The 27,889-nt window shown below is 32.6% G+C and overlaps 6 protein-coding genes across 10 annotated transcripts in view; 3 read left to right on the top strand and 3 right to left on the bottom strand.

Annotated features, from left to right (window-relative positions):
• The window catches only part of LOC115884847 (chromosome-associated kinesin KIF4), a 17,257-nt gene extending 11,573 nt beyond the window's left edge, over positions 1–5,684 (top strand). For both annotated transcript variants that reach the window (XM_030903553.1, XM_030903552.1), the window contains exons 12-18: positions 9–228; positions 1,704–1,997; positions 2,058–2,188; positions 2,318–2,413; positions 3,325–3,457; positions 4,503–4,743; positions 5,170–5,684. In XM_030903553.1, coding sequence (XP_030759413.1) covers positions 9–228; positions 1,704–1,997; positions 2,058–2,188; positions 2,318–2,413; positions 3,325–3,457; positions 4,503–4,743; positions 5,170–5,242 — 1,188 coding nt within the window. In that variant the 3' untranslated portion in view covers positions 5,243–5,684. The remainder of the gene's footprint in view (positions 1–8; positions 229–1,703; positions 1,998–2,057; positions 2,189–2,317; positions 2,414–3,324; positions 3,458–4,502; positions 4,744–5,169) is intronic.
• Positions 5,675–26,637, bottom strand: LOC115884853 (tRNA-specific adenosine deaminase 2). 4 transcript variants are annotated; one of them, XM_030903563.1, is made up of 2 exons: positions 26,516–26,637; positions 5,675–6,488 (listed from the first exon to the last, which is right to left on the bottom strand). In XM_030903563.1, the coding sequence occupies exon 2, from the start codon at positions 6,374–6,376 to the stop codon at positions 5,843–5,845; it is 534 nt and encodes a 177-aa protein (XP_030759423.1). In that variant the 5' UTR covers positions 6,377–6,488; positions 26,516–26,637; the 3' UTR covers positions 5,675–5,842. The 4 variants fall into 4 exon arrangements, with proteins under 4 accessions (XP_030759423.1, XP_030759421.1, XP_030759420.1 ...); XM_030903561.1 differs by lacking the exon at positions 26,516–26,637 and adding an exon at positions 9,675–9,844; XM_030903560.1 differs by lacking the exon at positions 26,516–26,637 and adding an exon at positions 9,566–9,660.
• On the bottom strand, positions 7,551–9,572 carry LOC115884852 (single-strand selective monofunctional uracil DNA glycosylase). Its single transcript, XM_030903559.1, has 2 exons — positions 8,833–9,572; positions 7,551–8,775 (listed from the first exon to the last, which is right to left on the bottom strand). The coding sequence occupies exons 1-2, from the start codon at positions 9,445–9,447 to the stop codon at positions 8,524–8,526; spliced, it is 867 nt and encodes a 288-aa protein (XP_030759419.1). The 5' UTR covers positions 9,448–9,572; the 3' UTR covers positions 7,551–8,523.
• LOC115884849 (integrator complex subunit 11) lies at positions 10,057–18,043 on the top strand. Its single transcript, XM_030903555.1, has 10 exons — positions 10,057–10,169; positions 10,231–10,463; positions 10,523–10,730; positions 10,800–10,937; positions 11,045–11,242; positions 11,296–11,459; positions 12,425–12,559; positions 12,613–12,744; positions 14,143–14,356; positions 17,195–18,043. Exons 1-10 carry the CDS (start codon positions 10,057–10,059, stop codon positions 17,448–17,450), a joined length of 1,791 nt encoding a protein of 596 aa, XP_030759415.1. The 3' UTR covers positions 17,451–18,043.
• On the bottom strand, positions 19,027–22,656 carry LOC115884851 (protein HEXIM1). Its single transcript, XM_030903558.1, has 2 exons — positions 21,818–22,656; positions 19,027–20,176 (listed from the first exon to the last, which is right to left on the bottom strand). The coding sequence occupies exons 1-2, from the start codon at positions 22,067–22,069 to the stop codon at positions 19,556–19,558; spliced, it is 873 nt and encodes a 290-aa protein (XP_030759418.1). The 5' UTR covers positions 22,070–22,656; the 3' UTR covers positions 19,027–19,555.
• Positions 24,329–27,889, top strand: LOC115884848 (exocyst complex component 5). The gene is made up of 15 exons (XM_030903554.1): positions 24,329–24,479; positions 24,543–24,670; positions 24,759–24,876; positions 24,927–25,124; positions 25,182–25,246; positions 25,302–25,485; positions 25,724–25,941; positions 26,000–26,110; positions 26,175–26,270; positions 26,326–26,485; positions 26,538–26,773; positions 26,835–26,921; positions 26,973–27,078; positions 27,378–27,534; positions 27,590–27,889. Exons 1-15 carry the CDS (start codon positions 24,447–24,449, stop codon positions 27,832–27,834), a joined length of 2,142 nt encoding a protein of 713 aa, XP_030759414.1. The 5' UTR covers positions 24,329–24,446; the 3' UTR covers positions 27,835–27,889.

Raw genomic sequence — 27,889 nt, 5'->3', positions numbered from 1 at the left:
TTTCTCAGCTGAAAGACGACTTTGAAGTGTTCCTAAGCCTTGTCGAAGCTGAAACGGCGCTTACGGGACTCTTAGAAGATCGCGCCACCCTGTACCATCAACTGGACGAACTAAAGAACAACCCGGAAACTGCAGGAAGTCCCGAGGTAAAAAATTTGGAAGAGGACATCGAGCTGAGGTCTGTACAGATTCAGGATCTCCAACAGAAACTATTGGATTCGAACGAAGGTAAAAAATTACGCGAAAATACTCGCAGTAGTTCATATGTCCCGAGTAGTTCAAATGTATTTTCGGTAGTTCGATGTCTTTCTTCATAAGCACTTCACAAGTACCGTATGATCGAAAAAAAAAACGGCGCAAAGATTGACCTTGTCAAAATTATCATCGATTGTCGTTCCCCAGCCATCTTTGGCGCCGTTTTTTTTCGATCGCCTGGTATACGCGGAAATACATGTAGTAATTCAAATGTATTTTTTTTGTAAACTAGAAATCTTCTAAATACTCGAAAATACGTGAAATAGTTTAAATGTACGTCAGGTGATACAAATATCTTTCTTTCCAAAAAATCCTTTATGGGTATTTCGCCACTGCACTGCAAGAAAATCTACAAAATAAAATAGTTATTCTTTGTAAACACTTCTGCGTTAAACCTAAACGGACACTGCTTGTCAGAAGTTATGTTTACAGTTATACAAATTTGCCTAACAAAGAAAAAAATGCTTAACGTTTCGGAAAATTTATCTCTTTCCGTCGTCGGAAGCAAAAAAATACAAAGAATAAAGAAAAAAAACTATTTAAAATATTTAAATTTAACTATTCGAGAACACTTTACTTTTTAAAACAGATACGTCTACAATAAACCGTTGACGTTCTGTTAAAATGACATTATGTCAAGTTAAACTTCAAAATTAACAATTACTACCTAATAAAAATTACTTAATAAGGTAAAACAAAAAGCCCCAAACTTTCTTGGGCGTGGCGAAATACCCATAAAGGATTTTTTGGAGACATTTATTTTTATTAGATTGAATTAAAAAAGTCTCTTTTATTTTTCTTTTAGAGGCTATCGCTTCTTTCATTATAATTTCGACGTTATTAAAATTTATTCCGTTCCCTGTGTCGCATGAATGCTGACAAATCTTAGATTTGTGAGAATCTCCCTTTCTTAAATAATCTTTATGTTCTTTAATTCTAACATTTAAGGGTCTAGATGTTTCACCAATGTAAAATTTATCGCATGGATCGCAAAATGGATCTAAGTGTGTTTTGTGTTTTGAAAGATGTTCGTATGTTATATTGTTTTCCTATCCTTCATATTTTTTCCAAAACGCCTCGTATGTATGGGATTGTAAGTTGTATATATTGTGTATTGTTATCATTGTATCTATGATTTGGGGTTTGTATTTCTCGTTTAATGTTTTGTCAATAAAATAATATCTTTCTTCCTAAACATACGCTAGAAAAAGAGTCAAAAACGTTTCGATGTTATAATACGAGAAAATCCGTGGAGTAGTTCAAATATATCTTCGATAGTTCAAATGTACGTCGTGTAGTTCAAATGTATTTTTCTTTCAACACGCTAGAAATATGGTCAAAAACTTTTCGATGCTAATGCGAGAAAATACATATAGGTAGTTTAAAAATATTTTTGGTAGTTCAAATGTACATCATGTAGTTCATATGTCTTTCTTTCAAATCGTTAGAGGTCAAGTCAAAAACGCGTTTCGACGCGATTCAGTCCATGGCGGAGGCGAAATTTGCCCTCAAGGCCATCTACGAACAGGCCTCCGAATCGCACAAGGAGAAGGTCCATATAAAGAGGGAACTGGCCGAAATTCAAGAAACTCGTAAAGAACTGATAGAAAAAGTAGAGAGCAGCGCGCAAGCGTTGAAAGTCGTAGAGGATAGCTACGCTGAACAAATGGCCACCCAGCAGAGAGTTTACGAAGAAAAAGTGGCTATTCTGTTGAGGCAACTCCGGGGAGTCAAAGTCGAAAGTAATGTTTTTATTTGGTATTTTCCGCGATAAAAAAAATAAATTTTAAATTGTTTTTCAGATGAAGACAATGACTCGGAACTGGCGAATCGTTGTCAGTTTCTTAATGAACGCGTTGATCAACAAGAGAAACAACTTGAGGACCAACAAAGGATTATAACCGAGCTAAATAAACGGCTGGAAGAGATAAAGGTGAGTAGTTCAAATGTATCCTACCTTAGTAATGGCGAAATAATCCATTAAACGGTGTTAAAAGTGTTGAAAACGTATATAATTTGATAGATATAATGAAAATCAATGATGTATTATTTATTATTACAGAAAACGTCCTTGCAGGCTCTAACGCCTGTTACGCAAAGAATCAAGAAAGACGTACCGAAAGTTAAAATAGAGCCTGTCGATATGACGGATGCGTTTGTAAGTACAGGAAATGCATATTTTAATATGAATTTACTTTTGAATAAAAAGATGAAGAAGGAAGGAGTATAATAGTATAATGCTATTCATGTATTCATGCATGGCAGATGGAGGTGGGGACCTAGGGTGAGGATCCTTGACAGTTCTATTTGACGATTCATTTGACACATTTGAATTTGATTTGAAATTTTGTGGATTGTCGGTCTTTAATGAGCTTATTTTATGTTATTTATTATTTATTCTACTACTGATAGTTGTTTAAAGGTAGTAAATCTAGAAGGAAATTGTGACAGAACTTAAATTAACAGTGACACTATTGCGATTTATCGAAAAAGACTAAAATAGTTGGTTGTGTAGCGTGCGGTAGATCTCGGTCAAAAATCGGGGGAAATAATGGAATAATTTTTCACTAGTAAGTGACCATTTGTGTAGTAAACCGGTCATTTATGAAATTCACTTAAAATTAAATAATTATATATTTTTTCTTGCATTTTTGCTTTTATTTAATACTTGTCAAAGTTTAGATGTTAAAGAATTTAGACACGTCTATTTGACTTACCTTCTTCAGTAGCGTATCGGATGTTTGTGTTAATAAATAATTATTATAACTTATCTATTTTTATAACAATTTTAATAACCACCAACATTTATCGACAACGTAAAAAATTACTGAGTCTACCTTACATCATATTTTTACGTTTTGAGTAAAATTAGAACGGCACTGATAAACCGGAATTTAAGTCGGCCATTTTAGGTCACCATCCAAGTTTTTTGATATATGCTCCTTCCTTTAATCTCTTTATTCGAAGGAATTTACCACTAAATAAACTAGGAATGGTTAAACATATCGATTTTTTCGTATCGATATTTTTTAAATACCGAAATCTTTAAATCAAACGTATTTTTTGAAGGATAATGAAGATATCCTGGACGGATCCTTCGTGGACGACGATGAAAAAGATCCAGACTGGAGAAAAACGCCCCTTGGTAAAAGAATCCTGGCAGAAAGACGAACCAAGTTAATGAGAGGCAGTCAGATGCCTGGTAAGTTAAATATTTTTGAAGAAATACAACAATTAACATGTGACTAACAAATAGTACCTATCGGGAACGTATTTTTATTAATTTATTTACGCATTTTGAAGCTTTTTTCTGCTTAATCACTCTCAATGCTGTATACAGGGTGGTCCGAACTGTATTCCGAAACTTCGGCAGCATATTCTGCATATAAAAATAAGTAAAAAAGTTTGTATAAATGTATATCCTAAAATGTTTAGTTTCGGAGATACTGGGTGTAGAAGTTTCATTTTTATATCGAATTTTTCCAAATAATTTCTGAACTAACGTCAATATTTGGATGAAAATTGGTGTCTGGAAGTTTTTGACATCAGAATTTTGATTTTGTAGAGATAAATTGCAGAGATTGTAGAGATAAATATTAAAAATAAGTTGTACCTTGATTGTGTAAAAAGTTCAATAGAAACTGTTTTATCATCATTTTTCGGCAGAAAAATTTATGATTAATTTAAAAAAATCAAAATTTCCCAAATTTTACAAATAACTATCTACTTAACGTGTTTATTTTTTTTTGTCAATTATGACATGTATTGACTATCTTTTGTTCCTTTCGAAATATCTTGAGAACGGTTGCTCATAGCGATTTTTACCAAAAGACATTTTTTACGTAAAAAGTCAAGAAAATGTATATTTTTTCAGTCAGTAGTTTTATACAGGTACGGACGAAAAGTTATTACTCTTAAAAAAAGTTAAAACACATGTAGGTGGCGCCCCCTAGAAACAGGAGTCATATTGACATCAAATTTCTCATATAACAAACTCCCAGACACCAATTTTCATCCAAACATTGTCGTTATCTTCAGAAATTATTTGGATAAAATCGAAATAAAAATGAAACTTCTACACCCTGTATCTCCGAAAGTAAGCATTTTAGGATATACATTTATACGAACTTTTTTACTTAGTTTTATCTGCAGAATATGCTGCTGAAGTTTCCGGAATACAGTTCGGACCACCCTGTATTTCATTTCTCGTGTTGATAATCATTAACAAGCAACTTTTTCTTTTCCAGATCATTACGGTGGTACCAAGCGATCCTCCGACGGCGGTTGTACTTGCAAGACGAAGTGCAACACTGTGAGATGCGGCTGCAAAAAGCTAGGTAGGGGATGCGCGGCGTCCTGCAAGTGTAACGAATCCGTGTGCGAAAATAGAAATGTTGAAATATCTTCAGCCGAGGTCAGTTCGTCCCATTCCATATCATCCAATGGTTCGGTTGATGGAGACGACACCAGTGCCTTTAAGAAACCCAGGCAAGTATCTTCTTTTTATTAGTTTTTTTTTCAATTTCAAATCCTAGCTACGGGGATAGAGGTAACTGTAACTAACTGAACTGTATATACGGAGAATGATTCTCCTCACCTCTGCCCTCCATAATGCTAGCGCAAATACCGCATGATCCAAGAGAAACGCAACTCAATTGCCCTCTGAATTGGGCCGTGTATTTTTCGAACACCATGTATAGTATATTCGCATTAATTGTCCCTAATCTAAAAGAGACCCAATAAGACCCAGCCTATCCCAAATCCTGCAACCCAAACGACCCAAAGCATTCACAGCCCAGAGTTTTGCCGAGAGTCGCAGAAAAACTTGGTATCCCCTGTAGCATTTCGGGCCAAAAAGTATTTTCGAAATTTGTTGAAGGTATTTAACGGTTGATTTTTCTCTTTTTCTTGCAGGGTTGATAATGAAAACGTGGCACCGAGGAGGAGGAAATTGAAGAATAAGCAGCTGTTTTTGTTGGATTCTTAGAACAGAAATTGGAGAAATTTGGTATTAATAGAACCTATGAGTATCTCATGTGATTCGGTATTGATAGTGACTTTAACACTCTTTTTGTTAGACTCATGGATTGAAGTAGAAGATGACTTCGTTTAAAGCTATATTAAAAAATTCGATTATATTTTCTTTTTTTAGAAAATTGACGTATTGATTATTGATTACTTGTATTTTATATTGATTTAACTTATTTATTAACAGCATTGATTATTTTTACGTTTGTGTTAAATGTATGTCCGGCATTTTATTGCGAAAATTCAAGAAATTAAGAGATAATAATGAAAAAAAAGACTGTTGTACATATTTTTAAGAAACTAATGTACATATTTTTAATATTTAATCTAATGTGCAAATAATATTGCTTCCTATTAATGATGTATATAATTTTATAATGTGATTAAAAAAACTGTTTTTACAATTAGTTCTTTTATTTCAAATAAATCTGAGTTTTCAATCTACCACTCATCAAAATGAAGAACTATCTGGCAGAAACTCTTGGAAAACCCCAAAAACTACACAAAAAATAAGGCTTTACCTTAAACATAAACTTGAATATAAACAAATCAAAAGGTACTATTCTACTGATTTTTTGAGCTTGACTTTCGACGCAGGCGCGTTAGGGTTTTGTCCTTTATAGAACTCCTTCAATAGGGCCATAGCCTCATCGGCCCTATGCCCCCCCTGCACTACAGTGACCGGCTTCAATATTTCCTTAACATCTAGCACGGTACTTCCTCCAAACCGATCGTTTTTACAACCAAACGTTATACTACGTACTTTCAGGTCGTACAATGCGGCTGCGCACATTATACAGGGTTCCACAGTGACAAAAACGTCGATTTGTTCGAAAACTGACTCAAGTTTTAGGGAATTTGTTTTAGAGTATTCTACAACTTGATCTACGCAAACCATTTCTGCATGGCGGGTTGCGTTCTTGGTTTGGTTCACTTCGTTGCGACCTACAGCGATAACTTCGTTGTGGTAAACGAAGATACAGCCTACAGGGACTTCTTGGTTTTGTAGGGCTTCCTTGGCGTAACAAAAGGCTTTCTCCATGAAGGATTTCTCTATGTCACTTAAAGATGACTCTGATTCTGCGGTAGACATTTTTTCCTAGGAGATTTTGGGGGGTTTTCTATACAAACGTCATTTTTTGGGTGTGTTCCAGGATCCAGACAAGTCAAAGTCAACCAAATAATACTTGTCATAGATTTTTATCCTGAAATAAACAATGGGAAATCAAAGTTTGTATGAAAATTCATTACAGCCTGAGTCTAAAAATGCGACATTTTGTACAAGACACACAAAGAAGTATTTCGGTCTTAAATTTCAACTGGGACACTTTAAAAAATATAGGGGGTGTTTCAAAAAACATGTGCCATCCCTAGTGGGGAGATTCCTCACGTAAAAACAAGATTTATTTTTCATATCGACCTGGGCCCGATTCTGCTTTGTTTCGTAGCTACAGGAGGTTAAACTCTTAATCCTTTTTTCGATTTATTATTTTCTTCTAAGTGCTTTTAGGGATTCAAATAGAATTTGGAAGGTAAAAGTTACTATGAGTGCTACATATTTTAATGCTAAAAAAGCGTCAACAGGTTCATCAGGGACATGCATATGGGTTATCACTGGAATATTTAAAAAAACATGTGCGCCACTGACTTTTTTCCTCTTATTAGCTAAGTTGCAATTGTATAGGCCATTTAATGCCGATTAAACGTTGTATATTTTGTCCATTTCGATTCTACAGCCAATATTATGAGATTCGAACAATTTAATCTCTGAAATAGATAGGCACGTATCTTCTCTTTAGATTATACACATTTTTTTGACAGGCAGTTTTTTTTTCTCCAAAAAGTTTAAATATTTTTTTTCTCAAAAATGGTTAATGGGTATAGCGTTAAACCGGTATAGCGTGTTTGATATCAAAATTCATAAAATTTTACAGAAAGTTTAAGTATGTAATATAAAAAGGGGTTACCTATTTAAGATAAGAAAATTGTTGTCAACTTCCGGTATTTCCGGAAGCGCCGCCATATTAAAAATAGTTTTAATCGATAGATCTCGTTGTGAAACAATAATGATCTAACTATACTAATCTAGATATTGTACTTCTCTAAAAACTTTTAATGCACGCTCAGCCTGGGACACCCTGTATACAACTACTTAAATCAAATAAATTCTATATATTTTTCTTTTTAATATGATTAAATGTAAATAAAAGAACATTTAAGTCAATAATTACACTTCATTATCTTGGGGTTTTAATAAAAATCTTATCTCTACTTTTGTTTTTTCTTATTTAAAAAAACTGCAATATACAAAGTACTTAAAACTATACTTACTTTAAGTGATATACATTAGATAAACAAAAAGTTTGAAAACTTTCTAAAATATAACACAGATTTTTTTTTTAAACTTTAGTAGAAAAGAAAAACAATAATTATTTAAACTTGTTTAAATAACAACAAAAAAAAACCTTTAAAAATCAAGGTAAATAGTTCTATAAAAAATAAAATCTGAACATAGAAAATATAAACTTCATAAATATATCAAACAAATATACCCGGTGTCACATTTAGAACGCCAATTAAATATTCCTTGTATATGTAGGAGGCAGAATCGATATGGCGATTATAATTAAATATACCTACCTATATCCACAAAGTTACGCGGAAGAGTTTTGATTGCATTGGTTTCAACTTCTATGCGGAGGGTGTTAATCTTTTGTTGCTATATTATACCAAAAAAAGATTAACCCCCTCCGCAAAGAAGTTATATAAAGACTATTTATAACCACGAAGTTGCACGCATCTGGCAAGTTTAGTACGGACAAATCGCCATATGTCTAATTATTTCGGATATTGGCCGAATTCGGCATCTGTCTCCAACATATATATTTCATACCCTGAATAATTTAAACTTGTAGATATGCATGAAAATAGAGTACTCTATTGGAACAGTAGAATAATTATTGAGACACCTAGTATATTAACAAAACAATCACACTTTTTTAAGGTTTCACCTTTACGATACCTATAGGTAACATTTTTACAATATTTTTTTTTAATAATAACGTAAAAAAGGTCATTCTTATAACTAAGCTATTCAGAATATTTTAAACATTCATATAACACAGAAAATAGAGTTCAAAATTCATGAAAATACGAAACAGGAGATCATCCTGATTAAGAAAACCTTTCCAAAGGCTTTCAACAAGTTATTTGAAATTTTTTTTCGTCACTATACATTTTTTACTGAAAAAAATGCATCAGTTGATGTTTTTCCAAGAAATTCCTTGCTTTTTCTGGCCAGTTGTTATTGTTTACAGCCCTGGGACTTGGGTGAGGTAAACAAATCACAGGAAGAGTCATTTTGGAGGCCTTAAACAGTGCTTTGGTACGTTTTTCTATGTAGCTGCCTATTGCAATCACCAGCTCAGGCTGAACCAATCGAATCAGTTCCAAATAGTACTTGTCACAAACTGATTCGAGTACTTTTCTATCCTAAAAAAAAAAAGAATAGAAACAATTTGGGTCACCCTGTATATGAATTTTTAGTACCTTTATATCGGCAGGCGTTAGATTTTTACCTCCTTCATCCATAAAAGCTAACGGACAGTAATTATACACAAAAGCATTTGAAAAAAACTTATCGGGTGTTCCACACAACTCACTCCAGAATTTCCAAAATCTATCTCCACTCTGTTCCTTCCTGGTACAATTGAAACCCTGTACAGGCCTTGCAGGGCATTCTACAGGGGGTTTCGAAACATGGCCTTCGATACACAACCAATTTTTCACCCAGTTTGTGTCACCAAACGGGACTCCTGTCTGGCACATACCAAAAGGTCCAGGATTCATACCAACTAATAATAACTTAATTGAGTTGTGACAGTACCTTTTAAAGTACTTTTCGCAAGGTTCTGAGGCGTATACGGTAGGATTGTACACGAATTTAATGGGATGTTTCTTGAAATCGATTTGGTTTAATTCGGCGTTAAGATTTCGTTGGATAGTGAAAATGTTATCGAGAAAACCATTGGACGTTGTGTTTTTGTTTGGGAAGTACTTAGAGATCTCTGAGGAAGGGCAGTTTTGAAGAGACAAGTCCAAAAGTTCAGAATTTTGTATGCTATCTTCATAGAGAGCAGATTTTTGTAGTTTACTTCGCAGCATAGTGTTTTATAAACGAATTCAAGCACAGTTAAATTTAAAGCAATAACCCGTAAACAATACAACTACACCTTAAACCTATGATTAGTTTTAATAGCAAACTACTTCTTAATTTACATACTTTCCTTTGTAGAGTTTAAATCGCAGGTTCAAATCAAATTACAGACACTTGTTTTGTTTACTAAACTTACAGAAATTGTATTATCTAATTTTTTAATATAGATACTTACGTCATTGAATTATTTTTCCAGATGTTACGTTCTTTTATGGTTCTTTTTTACACAAAATTATTTTTAATTTAATAAACCACAACAGCAGTAAACTATTTCTATGTTTCTGAAACCTGAGAATATAACTACTATTGCCCTATTTCAACTTATGTAAATAATAATAATTTAACAGGGGTATTGATTTAAATAAACAAAATAATGTATTTTTTATTTTTTTTCTTTCCTAATGCCATAAAAAAATGAAAAGAAGAGTTTGGCGTTTGACAACTTAACCCCAGAAAATTTTGCCTGTTAACCCGACTTTTGTGCAGCGTATTTTTTAGATTGTTTATCAATATTTACGGCTTTTTTAATGAAATAATAGATAATTTGCGTTAAAAATATGCCGGAACTTAAGGTAACCCCTTTAGGCGCTGGTCAAGATGTCGGTAGAAGTTGTATTTTGTTATCCATGGGTGGAAAAAATATTATGCTTGATTGCGGAATGCATATGGGGTATACAACTCTTATCAATTTTTTTGTAGAATATATATTTTTATTATATTACCTCTTTTAGATACAACGATGAACGCAGATTTCCTGACTTTACCTACATTACCTCTGAGGGACCTTTAACACCATACATTGATTGCGTTATTATATCCCATTTCCACCTAGATCACTGTGGGGCTCTGCCATACATGTCTGAAATGGTGGGATACAGTGGGCCTATCTACATGACTCACCCCACCAAAGCCATAGCACCCATTTTACTAGAAGATATGAGGAAAGTTTCAGTAGAGAAAAAAGGTTTTACAACACGAATCATTAATTATATTTAATCTGTTTCATATAAACGTATGTTTTAGGAGATCAAAACTTCTTTACTTCACAGATGATCAAGGATTGTATGAAAAAAGTTGTCGCTGTAACATTACATCAGTCTGTGATGGTGGATAATGATTTAGAAATTAAAGCTTACTATGCCGGTCATGTTTTAGGAGCAGCAATGTTTTGGATTAAGGTAGGATCACAGTCTGTTGTTTACACTGGAGATTATAACATGACCCCAGACAGGTAAATATTACAGTAAATATAAATTATTTATGTTATTCATGAGCTGTAAGTTTCTAATTTGGGTTTAAGGCATCTGGGGGCTGCTTGGATAGACAAATGCAGACCAGATTTGCTAATTTCTGAAGCCACATATGCCACAACAATACGAGATTCAAAAAGGTGCAGAGAGAAGGATTTTTTGAAAAAAGTACATGAATGTATAGACAGGTATAGTTATATATGCATAAGAAGTTTAATATCTTAGGCTGTGTCTAAATATATATTATAATTCTGTTAAGAAATAACAGTAAATAATATAGTGACATTTTTGTTAGAGGTGGCAAAGTATTGATACCAGTTTTTGCTCTGGGAAGAGCACAAGAACTATGTATTTTACTGGAAACATACTGGGAAAGAATGAACTTGAAGGCCCCAATATATTTTGCACTGGGTCTCACAGAGAAAGCAAATAATTATTACAAAATGTTTATCACGTGGACCAATCAAAAAATCAGAAAAACATTTGTTCAGAGGTATGTTATATTTATTTTCTAAAAGCTTTTTTTTAATTTTATTTTATTTAAAGGAATATGTTTGATTTTAAACACATCAAGCCGTTTGATAAACAGTATATTGATAATCCTGGTCCTATGGTTGTTTTTGCGACACCCGGTATGTTGCACGCTGGTCTCAGCCTGCTCATTTTCAAAAAATGGGCTCCAAACGAAAATAATATGATTATTATGCCAGGTAAGAGATAGAACAAAGTTTTTGCTCCAAAAGTTAGGCAACTAACATTACACTGACTCATAAGGATTATTTATTTCTATTTGTTTCTGTAATTTCAACCTAAGCATAGTGAAAATAAATGCTATAATGACATAAAACTTTCACAAAAGGTACAAAAGTAGTATGGACTACTATGCCCAATAATATGTATAATATCAGAAAAATAGTAATTAAATTCAATAAAAAAAAGCTAAAAAGGTGCAGTACAGAAAATTGATTGTTTTTTATTTGCCTAGAAACGTAATTCCTGGTTTTTTCTTCTTATTGCTGCTTTTAAACATGAAACCTGAACAAAATAAAAACTTTTTAACAAAGTTTATACAAAGTTCACTACACACAACAAACTATTAAAAATGGCTAAAACTGTCTCTGGTGTTACCTCCTTTTTTGTCACCTAAAAAATGGCATCCTATAATTTTACGTCACAGATTTTGCTCCAGCAGTACAGGGTGTGTCAAATTTGATGCTTTTAAAGGGAAACATCCTTTTCTATAGGAGATAGACGAAAACTAATATCGGTGTCGGGAGCTCAATTTTGATCAAAAACTTGATGGTGAAAACCGATCGTCGATATCTGTTACCGTTTATAAGTTACGGGGTGTTTTTCAAAAATGTGCATTTTTAACAAATCGCTGTAACTTTTTTGCTATGGAAAATTTTGTATTTTTATGAAAATATTTCCAAAGCACCTTTTGACCACGAAACCAAACCAAAAATGCACATTTTTAACACCCCGTAACTCCGAAACGGTAACATATATCGATGTGCGGTTTTTACCATCATGTTTTTGATAAAGATTGAGCTCCAGACACCGATATTAGTTTTCGTCTATCTCCTATAGAAGAGGGTGTTTTCTTTTAAAAGCTTCGCATTTGACCAACCCTGTACAAGTAAATAAATTGTTTAGATTCATTATTCCTTTTTAGGTTTTTGTGTACAGGGCACTGTAGGCCACAAAATTTTAAACGGCGCTAAAAAAATCGAATTTGAAAACAGACAAGTAGTAGAGGTAAAAATGTCAGTGGAATATATGAGTTTTTCAGCTCACGCAGATGCAAAAGGTACGTTTTTAGTTAATTTTATTGCCAAAATCTTAATTTTGTATGGTATATAGGAATAATGCAGCTTATACAGTACTGTGAACCAAGAAATGTAATGCTGGTGCATGGAGAAGCTGAAAAAATAGCATTTTTAAAGGAGAAAATTCAGCAAGAGTTTAGTATATCGTGTTATAACCCGGCAAACGGTGAGTAGTTCAAATGTATCGTTTTACAAAAGTGTGAACTTTTGCAATTTCGTTTGTGTAAATACTTTGTGTCACTACTGTAATCATGTTTTTTTTTCATAAATTTTCTATTCATGAAGTTATAAGACACTCTAGATACCGTATGATCGAGAAAAAACGGCGTCAACGATGGCTATGAAATGAAGATCGCTGTCATTTTATATGTAAATTTATATGGGAAATGTCATCGATCGTCAGTTCCCAGCCAACTGGACGCCATTTTTTTTCGATCATACGGTATTTTTTCAGTGAACTAGTGAATTTAGTTGTCAAAAAAATGAGTCGCATACTTCAATGAAGCTGACTCTTACTGCCACCACAGATTAGGTATCCTATAAGTATACAGATAAAAATCTTGTCCCTAATTCGTGGTACGAAAATTGTTTTTTATGACGATGTGCAAACGAGTCAAATTTCCTGTGCGCAAAAATAAACTCGCGTAAAATAACAATAAACAGCGTAATAGAGAGATATCGCTAAACCGAATAGCCTGCATGGACGTTATAAGGCCAGGTGTTATTACCTTTACGTGAGGTGGTATTAAGTCTCTTCATTTATAGTTATAGGATCGGAAAGAATTCTGATCGCGTCGCGTCCGCTATTTAAACTTAACCTAACTTTGAATTTAAAACTTTGAAATTGTTTTGTTTACTAGGTATTTAAAAACTAAAGGGCTAAAGTGCTTATTTCCAGTGCTTTATTGTTCAACGTCTGCCAGTAGGTTTAGGGCAACAAGCAACAAATTCTCTTAGAAGGGCTAAGTCGTCATCTGCTGTAAACCTAAGACTCTTTATAGGTTCTTTAGTATTGGAAGAGGTGGAATCCATATTTTGAGCCATATTTATTTAATTAAAACTAATCCCAGCTACTTAAATATCAAATTACCTAATAAAACTAAAGCAATAATTCAAAACAACTCAAACATAACCTAAAATAAAAGATCTCGCCGGCCGGCTCCGGTTTTCAAATACCCGCACATGCCCATTTAAGCAATTTTTAAACGTTATCACAGGTTATTTAGAAAGAGCGCTTGGTGTAATCAGTTCGCAAATTACGTCAGGCGGTAACGTTATTAGCGGGTGTTGCGTTAAAAATTGACTCGCGCATATCGTAACCATGATAAGGTACGCGTAAATACTGGATGACGCTACTCGGTTTTCCGATATCGCTCTAATAACTGTGCCGGTCAGGCGCTGTGCACAATTTTAGGGGCCATAAGTGGGCGTGCTATGTGCGCAAACTGGTAACCTAACTAGTGCCCGATTCCGAAAATTGGTATCACGAAAAACAATAAAGAAAAAACAAAGATTATAATCTGTATAATCTGTGCTGCCACTTCTAACTTATTCTGTGTTTTAGGTGAAACGAACATTATACAGACCCCAGTGAAGATTCCAATAGACGTTTCACTGCCTCTTCTCAAATCGGAAGCTAAAAAATTTAATGCTTTGCCTCCTGATCCCAAAAGAAGGCGAATATTGCACGGAGTTCTGGTTATGAAGGACAGTAACATATGTTTGATGGATGTGGACGATGCTTGCAAAGAAGCTGGGATAAACAGGCATGTTATAAGGTAAGGAAATTATAAAATGTCCATCTTTGAATAAAAAGATTAAGGAAGGGGTATAACGCTATCTATGTATTATTGCATAGATAAATGAAACAAGTTTAGATTGGAAAGTACCCAGGACAATGTAAACACTATTTGGCTCTATTCTTGCAACGGTCGCGACAAAAGCTTTTGAAAATTTCGGAGCGGTTCGGCAAATATATATCGCCAAATATTGTTTATTCAAATTTATTATTTTCTTTTAATTTTATAAATAAAATACAGTGTGTTGCATACAAGAAACTTTATTTTATATAAAGACATGTATGAAATAGCAAAATAAAAACACTAAATCACCACAATACACCAAAACACTTTTACTTTTACACTGCAGTTTACACTGCTACTTTCAGTGTAAAAGTAAAAGTGTTTTGGTGTATTGTGGTGATTTAGTATTTTTATTTTGCTGTGTAACACCAAAGGTTCCAACCCTCAACTGTAATGTATGAAATACCTATGAAACATTGGAAACCGACGTTATGCCATGCTCCACTATGGTTTGTACCGGGTGTCCCACTAAGAATAGCTCTCGGCTGTATCTCGGAAAGTATTAGCCGTAGGGCTTACGAAAAAAAATATTTATAACTAAAGGGGCTACGAGACAGTGCTGGAAATTATTTTCAAGTTTGTAAAACGGCCGCTAGGTAGCGCAACTGCTATGGAAAATAAGAAAATAGATTTTTTACAGAATTTTGCCTAGATGATGGGTACTATAAATAATAGCTTCATAATCTTCAGTAAATTTTGGATTTTTTTTGTTAGAACCATTTTCCCATATTTGCTAAAATAAAGTGGTGGGGGAAGGTTAGGTCTATCTTTATTTAAATGTTAATAACTCCGGACTGGATGATCAGACTCCAATAAACGAGGGCTCGTTTAAAAGAGCGTTTGTTACTCTATAGTATACCATAATATTAGTGATAATAAGGTTTTGAACTTACACGCTAGGGGGCGCTTTATTACAATTTAACAAACATAGCGCGTTTTTTCAAAAACAAATAAATACGATAGTATGTGCTATTTTAGCTGGTAGTAAAGAGTAGTAAAAGGTTAAAAAGTCAGCGAAAACCGCATCTTGATATTTTCTTTCAACCCGAAGATATTAGCAAAATTATAATAAATACCAAAAAATAAGCCCTTAATTTTCTTACTTTTACAACACGGTATTAGTAGCCCTCTTGATTATGCCCATTCTAACCTAAAAATAAGATAGAAACAGTTAGTTTAATTTAAAATCGACGATATACCAGAATATCATAATATCAGATGTATTAATATCTAATAATTAAGATATTAATACTAGTGAACAAGAAACGATGATTCGGTGAAGCCATGGTAGGCTTTGGAAAAAAGTTGCTTTTCGCGTAATAGTATAAACGTCAAATTGTTATTAGATCAACATTTTGATAGTCTTGGCAGCGTTTTTTATCTTTTAAATGCTTTTTCAAAATGCCTTTATTATTTGAAGTAGTTGAAGTTCTTGGCATTTTGAAAAAGCAAACGAAAGATAAAAAACGCTGCTAAGACTATCAAAATGTTGATCTAATAACAATTTGACGTTTATACTATTACGTCAAAAGCAATTTTTTTCCAAAGCCTACCATGACTTCACTGAATCAACGTTTCTTATTCACTATTATTAATATCTTAATTATTAGATATTAATACATCTGATATTATGATATTCTGGTATATCGTCGATTTTAAAATAAACTAACTGTTTCTATCTTATTTTTAGGTTAGAATGGGCATAATCAAGAGGGCTACTCTTGACTTTAACTACTCTAACCTTCTTTTGTTGTAAAAGTAATTATTTTTTGGTATTTATTATAATTTTGCTAATAGCTTCGGTTTGAAAGAAGATATCAAGATGCGGTTTTCGCTGACTTTTTAAGCTTTTACTACTCTTTACTATCAGCTAAAATTACATATACTATTGCATTTAATTTTTTTGAAAAAACGCGCAATGTTTGTTAAATTGTAAGACAACGCCCCCTAGCGTCTACATTCAAAAGCTTACTATTATTGTTTATATCGTACAATATAGAGTAAGAAACGCTCTTTTAAACGAGCCCTCGCTTGTTGGATTCCGAACATCCAGTCCAGAGTTATTAATATTCAAATAAAAACAGATCTAACCTTCCCCCACCACTTTATTTTGGTAGATAGGGGAAAATGGCTCTAACAAAAAATATTCAAAATTTACTGAAGATTATGAAGCTGTTACTTATAGTACACCTTATTTAGGCAAAATTGTGTAAAAACTCCATTTTCTTATTTTTTGTTGCAGTTGCGCCCCCTAGCGGTCGTTCTACAAACTTGAAAATAATTTCCAGCAATTTCCCATAGCCTCTATAAATATTTTTTTCCGCAGCCGCTACGGCTAATACTTTCCGAGGTACAGCCGAGAGCTATTCTTAGTGGGACACCCTGTACAGTTCACAGTTCACAGCACAGCTTTTTAAGTTTTTAATGCCACTTTTTCACAATTATCATGGGTTTGAGCAAATAAAACTTATGAATAATTTATGAAGAATCTGACTTTGATAAGAGATATGGACAAGAGAAAATGATTTCTATTTTTCTTTGCGGTTGTTCTTGGCAACTGCTATAGTAGCGCCAGATCGCGTATAACGGTCGCGACCCAAAACAATTTCCCGACGCAAAATTTTGACAGGCATTCCAATATAAATTTATTTCCTTTATCTAGTATTAATGCTTTAGTTGATAGTATGCTTGACGTTTCAATTTTTAATTGACACACTTGAATTTGATTTTTATATTAAAAATTAATTATTGCAGGTTCACCTCAACAGTTGCTATTAATGACACAGGTCCAAGCCTATCCACCGCTCACAAACTCCATTCTTTATTAAAAGAAAAACTACCCCAGTGGGCTGTGACCTTCTCAGAGGGAGAGATATCAGTCGAATCAGTGTTGGTGAAGGTCGAAGGTGAAGACTCAGAGCAACAAAAAACTGTCTATGTTTCTTGGACGAATCAGGATGAAGATTTGGGCAGTTTCATTCTGGGTTTGATCAGCAGCATGGGCCAGTAAACTTGGAAACCTTTTGATTAGCAATCGTTCGTCAAAAGGTTTTTGATCAGCAATCGTTTGATCTACGTAAGGTGATGTATGAACTAATATATTTTTTGTTCTTTACAGTGTAATGAAAAAAAAATATGATGCTAAAATTTGTAATTTTTCCCAGTATTTTGAGGTGTAGACATAAATATTGGTGTTGTACAGAGTGTCCCAAATTCAAGCTTTGAAGTAAAAAAAAATATGTAAAAATGAAATCCGAATATTTTTTTTCAAAAATCTTTGGAGGTATATCGAATTTTTAAACTTTTAAGGTGGCATTTTGATCAGCATTAAATTTCGCATCTTTGTCTCCATAGTCCATTTAACGGACATCGTATCTCTTGTAGTTTTCAAAATACCAATAATGGGGCGCCCTATACATTTGAACTACTATTGTTAAAACGTTTTACAAATATTACTTAATAATTTAAACTAATTACTTTTTATAAACTAAGGAACACAAATATTTAAACCAAGTATTTTTATTGAATTTCCTAATGTATGATTAAATAACTTTAAAATAGATTAATACTACACACCAACGTAGATACTATAAGTTTTTTCATCATTTTTTTGTATAGTAATTTAAAAAATTATGTATTTTATGTAATTTATAATAAAATTTTAACTGAAAAAAATAATATTTTTTTTTATTATTCAGGTTAGTTTTCAGGTAATAGATAACAAAAAACTTTTATCATTTACAAATAATATACGTCATTTGAATATTATACCGGGTTTTTCTCAAAAGTGGCCTATAACTTTTTATTTTTTCAGATAAATAAACGAGATTTGGTACGTTAATATATGACATAAATAGGGATTGATTGACGTATTCAGTTGTTTTCGGTCACTTCCTGTTTCACCGGAAATGATTACAACTTTTAATTTTTAAATGACACCCTCGGTATTTTTTAACTTTATTCGATAGAAAATGACACTCTGAATAGAATGACATATCATATGACAACTTTTGAAAAAAATATATTTTAAATTTCAATCTCGAGTGCCATGGCTGTGTTAAAAACACTAATTTTTCAAGGAGCCTTGGAAAAATAGATTTGATCGTCTAATGTTTTTAGTGTCTTGTCCTGGCCGGTTAAAATATGCCCTAATCGTATTTTTAATCATATCTCAATTTTTTTAAATGAAACGAGGGTGGCTCATTAGCATATTCGGAAAAAGCATTTTTCTAAGAATAATTTGGTACCACATATTTCGTTTCCAAATAAACCCTATGTAAAAATGTCAAGAGTTGACATATGATATGTCATTCTATTCAGTGTCATTTTCTATCGAGTAAAATTAAAAAATACCGAGGGTGCCATTTAAAAATCAAAAGTTGTAGTCATTTCCGCTGAAACAGGAAGTAACCAAAAACAATTGAATAAGTCAGTCAATTCTAATTTTTTTCACATACTAACATATCAAATCTCGTGTTTTTATCTCAAAAAAATACAAAAGTTATAGGGGTGAGCCACTTCTGAAACGCACCCGGCAAGCAATTAAATAGCGCAAATTAAAGAGCACTAAAAAATAAAAACCAAAAGACTATTTAAACATTTTATTAGAATAAACATTAAAACTACAATAAAAATTTCTTACCTACAACAATTTGACTTTTTTCATCTTTTTTTACAAAAAAATATTCACAAAAGGAAGGTAAAAAATTAAATAAATTAGATAAATTCGACATACAAACTGATTTCAATCTAGAGATGAATTTTGACTTGAGTCCCAATTATTTTTTTTTTACTTCATCCCTAGATCTAAAAAAAACATTCAACTTAAAACCTAAAAAAATTAACTCAAAAAAAACCACACTGGACCTGGTTGTACTAAGAGAGAAAAAAAAAAGAAAAAAAAACTATATATAAAAACAAAAACTTCCGAGCTTAAAGATTGGCATTAAAATAAATATACTATAAAAAATGCACAGGCAACAAAAATTCCAATCTTGAAACTTTTTCAGTCTTATAAAAATGTATCGACAAGAATAAGGGAAAAATAAATAACAAAAAAGAAACGGATGATACAGGGGAGGAAAATAAAATTAATTTTTAATAAAAAAAATTTTTTTACACGGGTTCCACACTAGCAGTAGGCGAAATATGACCGTTCGGTTTTAGAAAGTCCACGTCATTTAAAAGGGGGCTAGTAGATCTACTACCACCACTGGGACTGTTCGAAGACGAACTAGAACTACAAGAATCACTCGAATCGGTTTCTGAGTCTTCCGAATCACTGTTACAGTTATCGACCTCCTCTAATTTCGCTTTGAGAACAGCATTTTCCCGTTCCAAACACTCTTTATCGTTCTTTTGCTTCTCCAGCTCTTTCTCCAAGCGTCTTATAGTCTCCTCCAAGTCCTTGGACTTCTGCGAGAACCGACTGTCCAAAGACATGTATTCTTGGATGAGTTCCTGCTTGGACATCGTGTGAAGTTGCTCGGTTTGCACGCTCTGGTACTGATCGTTGAAGTCTTTCATGAGGAACTCGCCTTCATCATCAGGGGAGGAGTAGAACTCACAGTCTGAGTCCACGCTGAAGCTGGAGTCTCTGGTACGGGTGACTGTGGATGTGGAGGCTTGATCAATACACTTGAAACGTTCGTCTAGCTCTTCTAGATCGCCGTGGTCTTCGAGAAGGAATTGGTTGTCGTTGTGGGGGGCTTCTGGCTTAACCATACGTGGTTTTACCTGAAAATGATTGATTGGACGTTAGTATTATAGTCTACAGGGTGTAAAAAAATAGCGCACCAAGAACGGATAAAGAAAAAAAAGGTATAAAAAATAGAAGAGAGAGCTGAGAATAAGTTCCTATGAACATAATGTTATGCTCTAAGATGCTTGTTGTCGAAGTTACAGCCTCCTCTTGAAACATACAGAGTGGTCTATCAGCGCAAAGAAGTCTAATGGATTATAAAGGTGCATATTCTAAAAAATCTTGTTGTATACAAGGTGCCCCAAAAAAAGTAATGATGGACACACAAGCTATTTTATCACACACCTCATGGTGTTTTGCTTTATATTTTACCCTTGTATATGTATTTTACTACTGAAAAAGATCTATGTAATATTATACCTCAAATATCTGCGAAACCTTTAAAAATTTAGGAACACTTATACAAAAATTGTTTGTTCTTATTAAAAAAATAATATACAGGGTGTCGCATTTAAAAAAATTGAGATATATCATATTAAATATTGGCGATGTTGGCCACGCAATAAAAAATACCCTGTATAAGACAATGAAAATTTTCATTTTTTATTCTGTTATTCTTGGTGTTTAGGAAAATACATCAAAGTACTGATAAAGGTAAATTCACTCCCAGGTTTTTACCACTTTTCAGATATACGGTTTTTAATCAAAGTTTTAGTAAATAAGAAATAGCCTGGCAACACTGCATAGTGCTTCAAACAAACATAGCGTTCTATATGTAGAACCCAATTCTGTACAGGCAATTATGCAACCCCCATTTCTCATTTAAAAAAAATATAATTTTATTACTACTTTTTTTTTGGATACTCTGTATATAAACATTAAAGAAGGAATATGAATTCTCCATTGAATATCGGAATAATATACCGGGTGTTCTAAAAACTTGCTTTTAAAAGTGACCTATGTTCAATATTAATTTTGTCTCACCCTGTGAAACTTTTCATGTCAAATTTTAATTTAGTTTAACATACAATGGTTATTTTTTATTTTAACTAAACCATCCGGCTATATAAGGTAAATTACAACTTAAGTAGCTGTTATTGAAACTTGTTTATTCTTCATTTTCACAAATTGTGAAATATGTCAAAACATTACATTTTAGTCATATACTTCTTTAATAAAACTCACCTTTATTTTCTTCCTAGAATCCGAAAATCAATTAATATACTGGGTGTTTCGTTACAAAAAATAAAACTTTGATTAATTTTTTTGGGGACGCCCTGTAGAACTCATAATATTTTTAAAGAATGCTTTCAATTAAACATATGCTTCCACAATTTCATTTCAATACAAACTACCGTTATTCTTGGAGCACCCTGTACAGAAAAATGGGGTTGGTTGCAATTTGAAAAAAATTGCAACTTTACCTTGCTTACTTTTTTTTGAGACACCCTGTAAAAAACAAAATATTTTTAGGATATGCATCTTTATATTATAACATGCAACATTTATATATTTTTCTCATATCTCCCTCAACAATGATGAAATAGGACTTCCTCACTCTAATGGACCTTCCTTTTATTTTTTCCTCTACGGGGCACCCTATATGTGCCAACAATTTGTAAATTTACGACAAAAGAACTACTTAATTCACATATTTTGAGGTAAAAAAAACTTACCGATTTAGTGCTGGTATTTTTCCTAGTAATCCTCCCGTACTTCTGGTAGGGCATCTTCCTTTTGGATTTCCCGCGCCTCGTCTTGCGCTTTTTCGGCGGCGCGTCGCCCTCGGTAGATGTCGCGTCCTGCTCGAGCGTCTTCGGCTTCCCAGAAGCGCGCGCACCGTTCAAAATGTCCGCCGAGCTGGCGTCGTCGTCGCCCGTTTTTCTTGCTCGATTTTCATCGCCGTTCTCGCACTTTTTCTCATCCATTTTTCGCCCGTTAGCACTGTTTTCACGAAAATTACCTTGCGGGATGCTCACTCGGGGCTCCTGTGGGGACGCGCGTCTGTAGAGAGTCGGATACGAACTGCACACGATCGAAGCGAAATCGCCATTTTCTTGTGGCGGCTTTTATTGTTGATCGTTTGGGGGCGCGACGGTCGCCTGCAACGGTGTAGGGATGCGGGATTCGGTGCGTTTCCCTACGGCCACGTTGCCGTCGTGACAATTTTTTACCGTATTAAAAGGAAAAAATATATGGGGTCTCTGGTTTTTGTTGTTTTTTTGGTACAGATCCTTTGAATAAAAAGATTAAGGAAAGAGTATAATGCTATCTATGTATTCATAACAATCTTTGACAGTTCTGTTTTACGATTCATTTGACACATTTGAATTTGATTTGAAATTTTCAGATTTGTCAGTCTTTAGAAAAAAGAGGTAGAAAATCTAGAAAGAATTTTTTTATGGCAGAACTTGAATTAACAGTGGCACTATTGCGATTTATCGAAAAAGACTGTAAAATAGTCGGTTGTGTAAGGTGTGTGTAATCTTCATGAGATTCACTTAAAATTAACTAATTAATTATATATTTTTTCTTGCATTTTTGCTTTTATTTACTACTATGTATATTATATTAATTTTTTCGTAAAATAGCACAAGCCTAGAACAAATACTAGACTTTACTTATAAGTAAAATAATACTCAGATATAAAATTTATGATTTTTATAGTTAGCTGAATAAAGTCAAGGAAAATGCATCGGGTAAACTTGGCAACGCCGACGCAATACAACTATCTTTTGTTTCCTGAATCTCGCAAGACTGGACTATATCGAACAAGCAACCCCCTGTGAAAAAGTAACGTTTTTCTTTGTGTTGACTATTTTTAAACGTTTTCAGAGGCCAACGGATCGCGTTCTTTTGATTTTGTTTACGTTCTTCGTGGCAGAGTTCACGTAGGCTGTTTGAAGCAAGTTTGAAGAAAAATAGGAGCGTTTTCGCATTACAGGACACTGTAATACCGGTAAACGTTAACGTTAAAATTGAATCTTGAAGAAAAATCATTGATTTTCTGTGAATACTTTGTCTTGTACAGATAAAAAGACAATCGATTTAAAGATAATGGTTAAACAACTGTCTGTTTCAAGTATTTTAAAGAATTTGTTTGTGTCGCGTTTTAATGCGTTAATTTTGTTTAAATAAAATTTGTATTAAACAAATAATAAGTTGTTTTATTTCAATAAAATTGATATAATAAGTGAGGAAAGCAGTATTTAGTACAAAAAAGTCGATAATATCTCTTGGTATATTTTCTTTTTAAAATAAAATCTACAAAAAAAATCTGAAAATCGTTCTAATTTATATAAATCTACTCAAAATTTACTTCTTTATATTTGTTATATCGAAATTACTCACTAAAACTTCATTTAATTCAAGATTTTTTCAGATTCTATTAAATAACGTTTACGATATGAAAATTTCGTTCATGCCAAAACTCCTCATGAATGCTTCATTTAACTATCTCTTTTTAGACCAACAATTACAAGCTGTTTTCCTTCTTTGTCTCGAGCCACAACATTTAATTTATTGCATATAGTAAATGTTTTCAACTTCTAATTATATCCCTTAGTATGTCGTAACATCGTAATATTTATGTTTGCATGTGCCGTGTAAATAAAGTGTATTTCGAAAATTATATAAACTTTATCATTTTTATCGACTCGATAAATTACTATTTATGTAATTTTTTATTTCAGAATTTCAATGTAATATAGACCAAATAAGTTTAATTAAATTATTTTTGATATTTTTTATTCATAAAATTATTGTTTATTTGTTTATTGTAATTTTTTATTTCAGTTTTTCAGCATAATACTGACCATATAGGTTGAATTTAATTATTAGTGATATTTTTAGTACAAAGAATGATTATTTTTAGGCATTTTACGTGTTGATATTATATGAAATTTATAAATCAGGAAAAAATCTATTTTATGTAGTTAAGAAATTTGAATTTGGCGCTGTAATTGACAAAAAATTCAAATTGTCTTCTTCTTTTCACTTTATTGATCTCTAACTGCGAAAAATTACGGATTCACAGATTAGGATTGAATGTCTTCATCTTTTACCCTTATCAGGCTCTAACTACCAGAGTTTCTGATAGACATACTCTTCTTTTTAATAATTCAGGAACCCTTACTGCCTGTCATTCAAAACATATTTTCATTTTCCTATCTGTGGTCTAAAATTAAATATAAATTTGTTTTTTTCTTGGGAGTGTTTATTTTTAATGTTTATATTTTAAGATTTAATGAAATTTTATTAATTCCAATTTATTTTTATATAAAGGCTTACCTCCCCGTATTCAAAATGATGCAACAATATATAAAGGAGTTAGAACAGGTACAAAATAATTTAAATAACATTCAGGAAAGGCACAGGTGTGTGATTTTTTGTAAATTTAAGGAACCTTTTGATGCTGAAGAGTTTGTGGAACGTTTGGCATGGAGGACCATAGCAGAGACAAGAGCTGAAGGAGACGAGGGTGATTTAAATCCAACGTTGCTACATGAATCGTTTGTGCAAGCTATAAAGTATGTTACTTTGCCTTAAAACTCTTTTTTAAACCATTTTATACAGTTATTTTAACCACAAACTTAACTCGGTGTTTTATATTTATAGAGATTTAACGTTATTACAAGAACGCCAGGAAAAGAAATGTGAAAGACTCGAATCGACAGTGAGAGATGATGAAGCGATGTTTTTTCAAGAAATCTATAACTTATTAGAACAAAACAAGGTAAGTGGTTCTTTTTATAGTTCAATTAAAAAAAACCGAACATATTTCAGCAATCAATGGACAATTTTCAAGAACTAGACAGTAAAATTAATATTGTTGCCACCAAAGTGCTCCATTTAGGTGATCAATTGGATAGTGTAAATGGCCCTAGAGCTCGGGTGGTAGATGCACAAAAATTACTCTCTCATCTCAGTGAATTCCTTTCAAACGGACCTTTAACTAGCTCTATATTTAATGACCCATACAGGGTAAGTCAGAAAACTAACCAAAAACAATTTTTACCATTTTATCCCTTTTTCTTTTAGATTGATGAAGCAGCTGATGTAATTCAAAAGTTATTTTTGATATCTCAAGATCTACCATCTCCAAAGTAAGATAATTTTACCGAAATATGATTTTTGTTGTACTATAATTTGTGTTCATAGATTTGAGAGTGTCAAACGTAAAATAGAAAGAACATATTCCGATATTGAGAAAGCATTAATTGAAGAATTTGTCAGGGCTATGACTAAAGAAGATTTAACTAGAATGAGGACTATAGCAAATGTATTGTCGCAATTTAAAGGGTACAGTCAGTGTGTCGATGCGTATATTGATCAAAGCCAAACAGTGAGTAGAGTAATTAAATTCATTTGAACTATTTTATTTAATTTTTGAATTAAATAAGAAAATAGTTCAAACGCAACACTCTTTGACTACTTTATTATTATTTTTGTCTTAAATAAGAGAGTAGTTCAAATGCAATACACTTGAAATACTAAATTATTTAATTTTTGAATAAAATAAGAAAGTAGTTCAAATGTATCATAAGGTAATTTATTTTAAAATAAAAAAAAAACAATTTTAGGGTTGTCTGCTTGGTAAAGATGTATTTGCCAACTTAGTACTCCTTTGTAAACATAATTATGACATTATAAGGGAGGTTTTTAATAATTCTGAGCAAGTTATGGCTAAGTTTGTCTTAAATTTGTATCAGCTCAAGCTGTCTGACTATATTGACTCAAAGTTAAGCGCGAAAATGGGAAGTCACGGATACTTACAGATGCTCTATGAGTTATACTCAAAGTATGTACAGTTTTGTTGCAATAATTGAATTTTACCGTTATTTTTTGTTGTTTTACAGGACAAATCAATTTTCTAACGAGCTCAGTGTCTATAACTTGGGGAATGACAAGAACTATTTAACAAAATTAACATCTAACATATTTACAAAGCATATTAGTGAATATATCCAGTAAGTATCTTATTTAACCATAATTTTGTATGTGTCTATTTATATCAAAGCGTTTTTCTTTTAGAATTGAACTTAAATCATTAAAAGACAGATGTGCTACAAACCTTCAGAGGTATTACGATACAAAAAATCACCAGAAAAAGCAGATTCAAAGTGGAGGGTATTCAAATAATTATTATTATTATTTATATTGAATTAAACTATACTTTTAATAGATTTCAAGACTTAAGAAGAGACTTACAAGCGGTTATAGGTACAAGAGCAAATATAAACATAGCCCAAATAGAGAATTATGGTGGGGAAACGTTTCTATCTGAAGAACTAGCGATTATGATACTTCAAGACACCAAAAATGCTTTTTCTAGGTGCCAATTAGTAAGTATTATTAATATAACTGGTACTTACCTACTAGAGACTTATTTCATAGTTATCAAAACCTGAAGAAAGAGCTGGCAATGCTTCAAAAATTCTTAACACCTTGGTAAATAGCCTTCTGATAGAGCATGTCGACTATGCTGTTGAATTAGGGCTCCACGCTATTCCTGTGGTTGAGGGGGCTAAAAATTCCCCTGTTCTTTATTTCTTTACTGTAGTTCATCAAAGTAACAACATTACACATCTTGCAGAAAGACAATTTATGGATTTGGTAGTCCCATTAGTTCAGTAAGTTACTGTATAAAAGGTATATAATGGATTTTACATATTTTTTATACGTTTCTTACAGTAATACCCCTTACCACAATGATTGCATCCAAAAAAAGAAGTTTGTTCTTGAAGATATCGAGCGCAAGATAAATTTGGGACTTGACAGGTTAAACTTAATAAAAATCTGTTTTTATTTTGTTACAGTAATATTTTTTAGGTGTTTGAACGCTGTTACTACGTGGGTTAAATTATATTTGCAATCGGAACAGAAAAAAAGCGATTTCAAACCTGAAACTGATGATTTCGACACAGTAGCTTCGCCAGTAAGTTGTTTATGTATTACTTTGTTAAAAACTAAACTTTTTATGCGTAATTACTTGTAAATTCACTTATTTTAATTGCATTTATTGAATTTTTTTGGTATATCAAAAAGTAACGTATTATCTGTCAAAAAATGTAAACTTCAAATGTGTGAAGTTTGCAGTAGTTAATATTGTTTTTTTTGGCGATAGCAGCCAGGATTACCTTGTGAAGTTAGTCACAACATTAGTTTTTTACATAAAACGTAAAACATTGTATTGCATTTAATAAGGTATTTAAATCAAATTTTATAACTTTTAAGGCTTGTAAACACGTGTCTCAATACATAACCAGCATCAAGAAAGAAATTCAAACAAGTCTCGATGGAAATAATGTAACGGCAGTTTTAGAAGAATTTGGTATTCGTTTACACAGAACTATCTACGATCATATGTTGCAGTTTCAATATAACACAGCAGGTAATGAAATATAATTCAAAATATTTGTTTACCTACCTTTAATACATGTTTTTAGGTGCCATGATTGCGATATGCGATTTGAATGAATACAGATCCTGTACTAAATCACTGGGTCCCCTTGTAACTGAATTATTTGAAACTTTACACGCATTATGTAATCTACTTTTGGTAAAAACAGAAAATTTGAACCAAGTTTGCTCAGAAGACTCCTTGGTGAACTTGGACAAGTCTATTCTACATAACTTTATTCAACTCAGGAGCGACTATAAGGCTCAAAAACCAGCCTTTTTTAAAGTTTAATATCTGTATATATTGTTATTTATTTATTATTATAAAATATATTGTATTTAGTTTT

This window comes from Sitophilus oryzae, unplaced genomic scaffold, assembly GCF_002938485.1.
Source record: "Sitophilus oryzae breed Bouriz unplaced genomic scaffold, Soryzae_2.0 scaffold_358_pilon_pilon, whole genome shotgun sequence".
Classification (NCBI taxonomy): domain Eukaryota; kingdom Metazoa; phylum Arthropoda; class Insecta; order Coleoptera; family Curculionidae; genus Sitophilus; species Sitophilus oryzae.
This window is presented reverse-complemented; position numbering and strand designations above follow the sequence as displayed.